The sequence below is a fragment of the Anopheles arabiensis genome, chromosome X (assembly GCF_016920715.1).
Source record: "Anopheles arabiensis isolate DONGOLA chromosome X, AaraD3, whole genome shotgun sequence".
NCBI classification, from domain to species: domain Eukaryota; kingdom Metazoa; phylum Arthropoda; class Insecta; order Diptera; family Culicidae; genus Anopheles; species Anopheles arabiensis.
The window spans coordinates 19,168,237-19,179,900 of NC_053519.1; the positions used below are offsets into that span (position 1 = coordinate 19,168,237).

The 11,664-nt window shown below is 42.5% G+C and overlaps 1 protein-coding gene across 3 annotated transcripts; it reads right to left on the minus strand.

The window, feature by feature from the left end:
• Nucleotides 1-377: 377 nt before the first annotated feature.
• Nucleotides 378-11,401, minus strand: LOC120906609. 3 transcript variants are annotated; one of them, XR_005740127.1, is made up of 3 exons: nucleotides 10,780-11,401; nucleotides 8,250-8,389; nucleotides 378-1,358 (listed from the first exon to the last, which is right to left on the minus strand). XR_005740127.1 is itself a non-coding variant. In XM_040318406.1 (3 exons), exons 1-3 carry the CDS (start codon nucleotides 11,172-11,174, stop codon nucleotides 1,207-1,209), a joined length of 417 nt encoding a protein of 138 aa, XP_040174340.1. In that variant the 5' UTR covers nucleotides 11,175-11,401; the 3' UTR covers nucleotides 378-1,206. The 3 variants fall into 3 exon arrangements, 1 of the variants encoding a protein (XP_040174340.1); XR_005740126.1 differs by having other exon boundaries at nucleotides 10,063-11,401; XM_040318406.1 differs by having other exon boundaries at nucleotides 11,050-11,401.
• Between the last annotated feature and the right edge of the window lie 263 nt (nucleotides 11,402-11,664).

The following is an 11,664-nucleotide window of genomic DNA, read 5'->3' on the forward strand; positions in this document are numbered from 1 at the left end:
TTCAAGAGTACTTTCAATAAACTTATATCAATTTACGTGTCCTTAATAATATGGAAAAAGAGTGCTATCGTTATTTGTATTGCAAATTTGTATTACAAAATTTACAAGCATATAGTAATTTGCCAGTTGTTGCACAATGTGTATAAATTGTTGTTTTTCCAAATATTTATAAGACAGTTATGATAGTTAGCATTTGTATTTAAATATTGAGCATTTCTGTCGCATATTCCATTTTTTTTTAAACAGCACTTTTTCGATTTTTTAAACACAAATGAAAATATTTCGACTTCACATTTACGATTTTTTCGAACACAAATGAAAATATTTCGGATTCATTCGACCAAAACGAAATAATTTCGTAGTTATACCGCTAAGAATTGTGCATCACAAAATAAGGTTTATTTCACCATATGGAGCATTTAAACTGTATATTTTGAATGAAATCAAACAAATATAGTAAATTTTTTATCCATTGTTAAATAATTGGAACAAAGAGAGTACTTCGATCCTATTTATTGTGCAGGCCAAAGCCTACTCTTTTCATCGTGCTATCATTTTGACTGTCGTGATTTTTTGTTGGATTGTTTTTTATTTACCATTAACGTGCGTATTGTCCTAAACACTCAATATGATGATATGATTTTCGATTAAAAAAACATTCATTCCAGGGCTCTTTTTTATATTTCAGGGTATTTGGAAAGTGTGGAATAATTGGCTATGTAGGGTGCAATAATAGAGTTTTAAGTCGTTGTAAGTGAGCAACAATTGGGTTTTTGAAGAGGTTTATAAAACAGTATTTCTTGGCATTATTTATAATTTTTCTGCCTTAAATAAAATATACACACAACAATAAACAATAATCATGTTTAATAGACACACATAACCAGAACATTGTAATTTTATCCAACTCAAGCATATGAAATACGTTGGCTGTTCCCTTAAGAGTACAACAATTGGCAAATTATCCTACATAACATCAAACTGCATAATTTTATAGTTATCTGTTTATCGTTTTATAAAACCGACAAACTTTACAATTTCATAAAGTAATGTGCTCTTACTGTAGCTTAAGGAAAATCACATTTTAATTCTTCTAGCTTCATTCACCTTCCCTACTAAGCCATTGGTTGCCGTTGCTGTCGCGTAGAACTGGACGGCCGACAGGTCGGGGTGTGGGTTGAGTACACGTTCATAAAATAGCTCCAGTTATTTGCCACGCCCGCGCCCCAGGATGCTCCATTTGCTACCTCTTCCGTTCAAGGATCGGTCAAGGTCGGGTGTAGAGAAACGCCAATGGTGGTGTTGGCGATGATGACGATGATGATGTTGTGCAAGACCTTCCGCCGTATACGACCGAGCTGGCGAGATGGCGTAGAGAAAGACAAAGCGTGTTCCGATTAATCTATCAGCGCGCTGTGGGAAGGTGTGCAACAATAGCGTGTACGAGCGTAGGAGGACCATTACCAGACGTAAGAGAGGTGGAGGCCAAAAGGTTCACGCCAAAGGACACCCGAGAGACAGAGGAGCGGGGTCCCTCGACACCCATCCTTGCTCGATGGCAAAATGAGGAAAATATTTGCACAAACATGACGACCGATTCCGAATCCGCGACAGGAACTTCACGTGAGGAGGCGTGTACAGTCCGCGGCAACGGGGAAGAGTCACCTTGTCATTCCCTCCCCCCCCCTCCCGGTGTTATAGTTGCCGGGTTCGTTCTGATGATGGTTTTGTGAGATTGAGCGAATGATGGGTTTTCTGCGAAGCGGATACGCCATTCATTCGTTGCAGAAGTCATCATTGTCGACATGGCATTGTTTCCGAGCGTGTCGGTCTTTTTTTGCGTGTGCTTTGCTTTGCAGGCTGCATACCTTTCAGGCGCTGCCGGTCCACTGCTGCAGCGGTGGACAGCTGGAAGCAGTTTTATTTTGATGTCGATTCATTTTTGTTTTGTTTGTTATTTCTATATTCTCAGAGGGACGATGGGTGATGGTCATTGGGTATCAAGGAAAATGGCAGCCGAAGGTACAATCAAACGCGCCACGAGTTTGCAGCAATTGACGCTACGGAGTACGTGCCGCAATAAGCTTCGTTTGGAACCAGTCTTGAGGCACTAGACAGCAGAAATTCGGAAAGTGAAGTTGGCAGATCAAAGAAATTTTCTGATTTTATTTTGAACTCATTTTTTGGGTTAAGCTTTACTCTACACGAATAGAACAGAACGCCTCCGGGAGTTCGGAGAACGTTCGGTTGTGACATCGATATGTAAGGAAGGAATAAAAAAAGATTCATATGCACGCTGACCGTATTATCAGTGAAAAGTACAGCTCACAAAACGTGCCCCAAACGAATGTATTATTTTTTGTTTTTTTTTCATCTTTCGAAAAGGAATGTGACGGGACGCATTCTTTTCCTTTCCACCGAGCACCGAACAAGAAGGGGTAGAAATGGAAATTGGTTTGTCACGTAGCACGCTCTCTGGTCCGGCCTCGATTAAGAAGCTGGTTTTCACTTCTCTTCTTTTTTTGTAGTAGCACAGGCAGCCAGGGTTAGTGGTTTACATCATGATCGTTAGAATGTTGCTTACGCTTCAGGCGCCTAGTACATTTTTATCTTGTCTACTGTGTTACACGGTTCAGCTCGTTTGCAAATTTCCCATTTCCTGTGTGACAGCGAGAGCGTTTGTGTTCGTTTTCACGTCTGCCATACTGCAAAGCGCGATGCATTCAGTTTTGGTTTAGCGCCTGAAAGGTAGGCAACACTTTTTTCACTACACTCCTTTTAGGCGGGTTGCTCCCATTTTTGTTTGCTTTTTTAAACGAATTGCAGGGGGAAACGGGGTTAAACTCCGCAAACCCGACTGTACGCTCCGGTGGCACGTTTCTTCATCTCCACAACCCCTCTGTGCAACAACCAACAAAAAAAAAACTCACACACACATACAGCAAACACCATTCAAATGCCAACCGGGACTATATGGCGCCACGGCGTGTGGGGATTGTAATGAATCTATTGTCCGAGCAGAAGTTTAATTAATTTTCATCCACACATCATCGAATCGACAGTGACTCTTACCAAGGGACTTGGTGGCAATTCCCGCACGCCCTTTGCCCCCTAAACTTCGGCTTAACATCCACTAGTGAAGTGATGGGAGTAATTTGCGCCATCGGGTGCGTCAAACCATCCCCTCCACCACCCTTTGCATTCCCAACCATCATCCTCCTCATCTACGCAGCGATTAAAGGGTTGGGGTGGATTTAAAATTAAAAATTTTCATTCACCACAGCCAGCTCGACGCTGTGTGTATGTGAACGGAGGTGACCGTTTGCGGACGACTACATCCGGATGGAATGATGCTCAACAGTTCTTCGCCTTTCCCAGTCAATCGTCTCGCTTGTACGGTTGCACTCTGGTGTCGTTTGGCGGATGTAAGGTAACGCTTAAAATGTTTCCCAATCCTTTTTTCACATAAAAAAAACCCGGTTAGTGCATAGGACAGGGATGAACAACCTGTAATTTGAAAGACATTTGTAGTATTTTTTGTTGTTGTTTTCATTGTATTATGTAATTAAAATGCATCAAACAGTTAAATCTTACGACAAATATACGTATTTTGAGGATGTTCTGTTATTTAAAATATCAAACATGTTTAAAGATTCTTAAGACACTTATATTAGAAAAAAAAGTTTAATGCAGGGAGCTGTCCCGTGGTACAGTCGACAATTGGAACGACTCAATAATATGTCCGTCATTCAAGTATAAAGAGGACCGTCCCCCCGTCGCAAGGACTGACTATCCGGTTGCATGGTGCTGAATAAATCTCGATAACCTGTGTAGGTCGGCATGACCGCGTTAGGACTTTACGCTAAATAGAAGAAAGTTTAATGCTGTTATCTTAATGCTTTTGAAGACTAACTAAAAGAATTAGATTATTCCATCACACATTGGTATTAAGAAATACTGTAATTCCTGATGAATAAAAAATAGTCCATATCACTTTTAACGCTAGTACACATCTCCACAAACGTTTTCTCATCCCTGCTGTACAAAAGGCTCTGGACGTGTCGCTACCGTTGCTCCGGAGCAATCGAGACGCATTTAATCGCTCTTTCTCTTCGGTCGGTGCCAGCTTAAGCAGAGATATGCGCACAGCGTTTATTTGTGCACCCGGAATCACCCCTTTGTTGGGGTGGGAGGTAAATAAAAATCGTTCCAAAAATCAGCTTTGCGTCTTGCGGCTAGTCCACCATTCAGGGGCCATTTGAAGGTTATGCCGGAGAACGACAGAACGGCAGACCGAGCTTGCAACAGTTTGCCAGCAAATTCGCTCTAAACTATCTCTGTGTCTGTACACTTGTGTCAGTGTGCTTTTGTTACAATACACTCATCCTCCCCTATCCCCCATCCCTTCTTCCCATCGACTCTCTCTCTCTCTCTCGCTCTTTATCGTTCAGTTTTAATCGTTCCTCCGAGAACTGTTGGTTGCACAAATTCCGACAATCCCAAGAATCTCTGTCATTGCTCGAGAAGAACGTGACTGGAGCTGTCTACGACGTGTCGGAATTGCAACTGTCCTTTCCTACCACCTCTCGTCCCTTTGCTCATGTCGCTTCCTTCACAGAGTGTGTCTCACGGTGAGCGTAAGATAAGCCATAAATAAACACCAAAACAAACGGCATCCGAGCTTTCGGGTGAGTCGGCATGATCATCACACCGCGCTCCGCTCTCTGCCAGGAGCCTTCTTTATCACGAAGCTCCTGCACAATGTGGACATCCAGAAATCGAGTTAATTTGTGGAGCTTAGCATTTGGACGGCACCATGCTACCGAAAGGATCGCTATTTCGAATGCAAATGAATACAAGAATTGCGTATCGATAGAGAGGAAGAGAGAGAGAGAGAGAGAGAGAGAGAAAGAAAAAAGAAAATGGGAGAGAGCTGGAATGGACGTGGTGGAGCTGCAACCCAAAAGGCGCCATAAATCGGCTGCTCGTTTTGTTTCTCTGTGTGCCCTAGTGGGTGCCGTGAATGGGCAGCTCGCGTTAGGAAAATGTCCAACCAACGAACTGCTGCCGAGGAACGAAGGCTTGCCGGTTATGAACTCGGGTTTCTTTGTGTGATAATAAATTATCTCGTGCACCCATTTCCGCCGTGGCTTTCCAGCGGTGCCGTAATGGGGCCTTCTTTACGTTCGAATTTTTCCACCGCCAACTCCACCCTTTGCCGTAGAAGGAGCCAACTGACTCGCCCCGTTTCCTTTCCCTATGGCTTATCTACTTATCTTTGCACTGCAATCCGCCGTCGGGCACGGAATGGAAATCTAATCCTTTTAGCCGGCGAATGCTTTTGGGATGCATTTCGTGAAGTGGACATCGATCAAGTCGGGGAGGTCGGTTGCTCAAACGAAAGCCCTCCTGCACCCCGACTCACGATCATCCCGTGGGCGCGCGTTTGATTTCAATGCTGTCGCGCATTTTCATTAGCTTAATTCTGGCCTCTCTCGTTCCCTTTTTCATCTATCTCTCTCTCTCCCTCTCTCTCTCTCTTTATCTCTACATTTCTCTCTTTACCCAGTTCAGCGCTGGGGTGTTTCTTTGTTTATTGCGACCGAAATGCAATCGAGTGTTTCTTTTTGTTGTTCGCCCCGAACCGTAAGGATGTGCTTTATTTGGTTCGGTGGCGCTTTCTGGTGTCCGTCTCCTGTTTCCGCCCCGCTCGGTCTGGCTTGATTATTGGGTGGTTGGGAGCGGCAATGTAATTTGCATAATTTACTACGGTACCGCCGTAGATTAGCGGAAAGAATTAATTCATCAAAAGGCACAACACACTAAAACAAAGCAAACGAGAGTCGGTTTACGGTGCCAGTTTGCAGTGCCGGTGCATGCCACTGTTGCTCGCGCTATTTGTACTTGTGATTTATTGGTGGGAAAAGTTTGTTTATTGTCCGCCGCGGACAAGCAACCGAGCGATAAGAGATAAGCACCTGTTTGCTGGGCCCGAGGTACGGGAACATGGAACAGTGTGGTTATGTTACAGGTTTTATTTTAAATTAAATTCAAGCCAAATAATATTAACCAATCAAACGCTACGACGATACCTAAATAGCCAGATGTGATTAAGCAACCAATTTTTTCACACTAAAGATCGCTGCTCGAATTCGTCTTTTGCAGTAGTTAAACAGCATCAAAGTTTCATTTACACCTTTTAGATAGCGCTTATGCCAAATTGCAATTGATTTTGTTATAGGATCGGATATATTATTGCAATGGATATTATTTTCAAGCAAGGCTTCATTGTTGAAAAACACGATTTGTTTAATTTATAATTTTTGTGAATTTGCCAGAGTATATGAGTTTAATATAATTAAGTATAATTTACTGTCAAATCACAACCACTTTACAAACTATTCATTTTTCAAGTAACAAATACAAATAGTACTTGGCAAAATAATTTCCTTTTTTCCCGATTAAATAAAGTTATCTTACTGATTTATTTTTATTCAATAATATTTCGTTATATTTTTATGAATGTACAGTATCATATCATCTTTTCAGTTTTGTCATGGTTTGGTACTGCAAATTCGTAGGCATAAGCAACAAATAATATTGAAAAATATAAAAAAGATTGCAAAAAAAGAAAGATATGAAACAAAAGGAAAATTTTAAATTGTACTCATCCATAAGGAACTTCTCCATGAGCTACGAGGTGATTAATGGCGTCAGTCTTTGGCATTCAAATCTGACAAAAGCCACCTTGTACCGATGTCATGCGTTAGAAAACTATAAAGTTCTATAAACGTTGTTAACAAGGCTTGAAGTTGCATCGTATACCATACACGCCATCGAAACCACCTGCAAAGTACCCCCCATTTTATCTCTTTAACAGTCGCGAAGTACGATATCGGAACGATTATCGTTACACAGCCCTTATTCAGCTGAAATATTCGAGCTGGCTAGTAGAGTATACTAACGTCATATGAAAAAAAAAAAGAAATTGTCAGAGGATGTGGTACTTTTAAAGGAAAACTTCAGCACATTGTGTATAATGTTCCAGCGTTAGTCGTGTACGGCAAGATTTTGTCTTCGATTAGTTATCAGTCAAACAAAACTTTATTAACACGGTTTATCGTTTCTCCCGTATTTGTTCTTACGTTACTTGTCCCTTTTGTGGTGTGCGTGTCAATCTTTACTATAAACATTTTTACACCACGTCGTTTTCTCTAGCTGAGCGATCGTGGTCATCCTCATTATCGATTTATTATCATTTATCAACTGATCGATCTACAACCTAACGTTGATCCTTTTGTCTCTCTATGTTTCGCTTGAACATATATTTTTCCAATTTTAAAACAAACTTTGCACCGGCAAACTGTCATAAAAAATAAAATGTTTTACTATATCTTTTACAGCTCCCCTTCCTGTAATTTCATACACAAAAAAGGTCAATCTGGCATTAAAGTCAAAAAGGATATTAAAAAAGTAAAATAAAAAAACAAAATGTACCAATAAAGGGTTGCCGAGGTCAGCATCGCGTGCTAAGCACCTGTTAATTATTACACCATTCTTTGTCGCGGATAATGAACAAAAAAACACACACACAGCAACAGCAACGGCGACGTAAAAAGGCCACAACAAGGAAACAATATAGCACACTTTCAGTCGCACAAACAAGCACAAACAAAGGGGGCGTTTGCTAATTTTTTAATTAAAGTCCACCGAAGAGTGCACGAAGCCAAAGAGTCATCATTGATTTGGTGTTTTGGCGTGTCCAGGGGAAAATTATTGAGCAGAGGGTTTTCCTTTTTTTGTGTCGTTTGATTCACTCGATTGTGTTGCACTCCGTTGTAACAAATTGGCAAATTGACGGGCGCACCACTTGTTTTCGTTTTGTAGTTTTGACTTTTTTTTAATACCTTTTTGCCATTTGCCCATTTCCGGTTCACTGCATCCGACTCTGCAAGTGCGGAAGGGCTTTGCGAGTGTGTATCACGAATACACGATTGATATTATTTTGTTTTTTTGCACATACTTTGATCGTGGGTGTGTCTAATACACACACACACACAAACACTATTTAATAATATGTCCCGTCAGCAGTCAATATTGGCAGACCTATACTTTTACCTTCGACGTTTTTTTCCACCCTTTGCGACAGTGAAGTTTTTGTTTTCGCCCTAAAGTATGCAATCTGTCGTGAAACATATGGTTTTGCATATTTTTTTGTGATTCACTTTTGTGTCATTCTCTATACTTACACTTCGTACAGTATGCATGATGAGTTAGTGAAATCGGTGTGTGGCATGTGTGGACGCTCCTGTCGCCTGCTCGTAATGCAATACATATGATGTTATCGGGCATCGGTGCACAATCAATATTTGTATACAGTGTATTTGACCTTTTCGGGCGTGAGGAAAAATAAAACATGAGAAAAAAAAAACATAACAAAAAAATAGACTTGAAGGTATCTATTAGCTCCGTTTCCGGCGAATGATCAAACGCAATGACGGACGCATAGAGGGCTGCAGCATTTTGGTTTTTGGTTTCATTGCTAGAATCGAATAAAAAAAGCCGGCAAATGACCTGTAAGCTTTGTGTACGAGCCGATCAATTGTTTTGTAATTGCTGATTTGCAAAAATTGCTCAGATTGGCAGACAAATCGAATCGCTAATGTGTGTGCGTGCTAATAATTTCCCCAAATTGTGTGCCTGTGCAGGGTGGTAAAATTTCTCGATCCCATTCCGCTGCGACCACACTCATTACGACAGGGGCCGATGACATGTGGTGGCCCATCAAATGTCACTTCTTGTTTTCCAACTCCCCGTCTGTTCGGCCCAGAAAGGGGCAATAATTGCACGGCTGCAGGACGCAGAAGGGTCGTACGAAGCGAACTCCCATTTGCATGTCGCGCACGGGGTCGTTTCGATTAGGCGATGGGGGCCGTCGATTAGCCCACCGTACCAAATGCGCCAAGCCAAATTCGTTCGCCGAAAGTGATCGAACCCATTACGCGCCCGCCGGCAGTACAATTTGAAGGAAGAAAGAACGACCCTGAGGCACCGGTGACTCGTCGCAGCGAATGATGTGGGTGCATTATCCTTAAATTACCATTCCGGTGTCCGTATGTGTGTATGGCGCTCTTTACTTTCATTTTTCTTTTTTCGAAGGGTGACAAGGAAAAACGGGAGACACTTATGGTTTTTTTTTTCGAGTGTTGTTGTTTTTGTTGCCGCCTAGGGCATCCCCGTTTGATTTGGAGTGGGCGAAATGATGAGGTGAAGGCGAACCTCATCATTTCCCCACTCCAAATGCACCGGAATCGCAGATGGTCAAATTGTTTGACCTCTCCAGGTAGCGGCGTGATACACCCTCAAAAAGGCAGAAAAACAAATCCAAAAAAGACAACACACGCCGATCGATTTGTAGTTTGTCGGTCGAGCGACACGGCGCTTAAATAAATAAATAAAATAATAAATCTTCCCAGCAAATACATTTCCATCCCCCAACCGACCAACCCATTGCGGGGGAAAGTAGCGCAGTGTATTGTCCAGATGTCAATAAATGGTCGCGTGGATGTCACCCTGACAGTTATCGGCGTATCGATTCGAAACGCCCCGCTCCTCTGGCCCTGCTATTGCACCCAAGGGGTATTTAAATATAACGATGGCGTCAACGAGGAATCAATTTTCGATAACTGATGATGCATTTTAAAAGGTTTTTTTTATTTCTCGTTCAACGCAGGCGTGTGTGTGTGTGCACGCGTGCTATACCAGTGAGTGGGGAAGGTTTTAAGCACTGTGTTTAGTGGCATATGTTTTGCATCGCGTGTCCTTATTTGAGTTGTGTGTAGTATGATGTTTCTTTTTCATTTTTTGTTTGTAATGTAGAGCTGTCATTTGTGTTGTCTCTTCTATTGCTGCAATCTGTAGAAGGCTTGTGTGTTTTTGTTGTAAGTTTTTTTTTGCACAAGCACTCGTTGAATGCTGTCGAACTCGTGAAGCATTGCCCGAAAATCAAGCGACCATATGCTGCCATTATAGTCAGTGTAGTGGGTTTTTTTTTGTATTTACCTCTTCCATGACTAATCGACGCGGTTCAGTGGGGGAGGGTTGGTATTTTACCCACTTTGGTATTCCTTTGTTCCGACGCGGCATTTCTGTTTTGTGTCGTGAATAATAAATATTTCAAAGTAACACTCCAATGCGATTTTACTAAGGACGTGATATGTACGCCAGAAGGTATGCAATCGGCAACCCAAAATGAGCATATTAAGGCACACTTGAAGGCTGATTAGCAGTGTGCAGTTTAAAATTGCTTTTAAATATTCATTCACAAAACACAACGACGCTATTCCTCTCTTGACCTCCATTTATCTGTCCCTGTTTCCTATCTTCTGCTGCGTAACAGATATTTCCTTCCCGATCGATTTTCGATTGGTCTAATAATGAACATTTAAGGAACAAAGGTCGATCGATTGGTACCATACAGCAGTGGGTTGATTTTATCACCTTGCCTATCATCCCGCCAACGTCTGCATTCCAACGCGGACGCCATGAACGGTCGCGTTGTGGCTTTCCGTCCTCACTCACTCGCACCCAGAGGTCACGCGATGACCAAGCGGCGGGGTTTATTGTGCCACTCAGCACGCAATCAAGTTGCATACCCTGCTCTACTGGCGCTCATACACTCACACATACGCACACACACACACACACACGTACGGAAAAATAGAGGAATTTTCCAACCGATAAAGTTTGCAGACATAGGCCACGCGGAGGAAATCCCACCTTCCGCGGTAGAAGAATCACGTAGTGTCGGGGTGTGATGATACAGAAAATGTTCCGTGTCAAAAATCCCGAATCCACACGTCCGCCCAGGCAAAGCACGAAACGGACAGATTTTTCCACTCCGGTAAAGTAAGAAAACACAAATAATGAAATAATGAGAAACACACTAGCACGCGAAACACATTCGGACGGCACTGGATGGTTTCATAGCGCAACGAAACAGCACACCGAGCGCCTGCCGAGGGCTGAGCCAAGTTTAATTTAACCAACCAGTTCGCTTCTGCACTAAAAATGATTACAAGCCAGCGCGCTTCAATCATCATGACACGGTATGATGTAGCGGTTCTATCAGTTTTCTGCCGTGCGAGATAACGCTTTCGTAACGCTACGAACATAACGTTAGTGGTGCTTTTATATTCCTCTCTTCACCGATCCACTTGACCCTTCTAGCATTATCACGTCGGTCAAAGTTGCCGACGAAAAGGTTGTGATGGAATCTTTTTTTTTTTAAATTTAGTGCAATGCGATGAGATATTTTCCACAAGCGCGTAAGATAAATGAGACCGAACAACCGAAATCGGAGTGTTGTGTTTAATTTCGCCTAACCCGCGGCTGTTCCTTGGATCGGGGTAGACTGTACTCGATACCATCGACGAGGTAATTTTCATTTTCAAGCTTCATTAGCCCTTCCCCCCTACCCCTTGCAACTTATACCGCTGCTCCAGTTGAACAGCGAGCTCATAAATCAGACTGGGCGCCTGTTGAAAGGATGCTCTCGCAAAGCTTTCGGCTGGCATTAATGAGTGATGGAGGTGGCCCGGTGGCTCATAAATCACACTCGCTGCACTCACCGGTCGTGGCTGGCCGGCGATGTCAAGATAGCGC

Excerpts from the sequence above, each read along its gene's own strand:
- LOC120906609 (XM_040318406.1), bottom strand. The coding sequence starts at position 11,174 with ATGTTCGTAGCGTTACGAAAGCGTTATCTCGCACGGCAGAAAACTGAT. Across the intron at positions 8,390-11,049 it reads TTTAGTGCAGAAGCGAACTG|GTCAAATACACTGTATACAA; the intron begins GTTGGTTAAATT and ends ACGCCCGAAAAG. Across the intron at positions 1,359-8,249 it reads TCATGCATACTGTACGAAGT|CTCGGTCGTATACGGCGGAA; the intron begins GTAAGTATAGAG and ends CCATCTCGCCAG.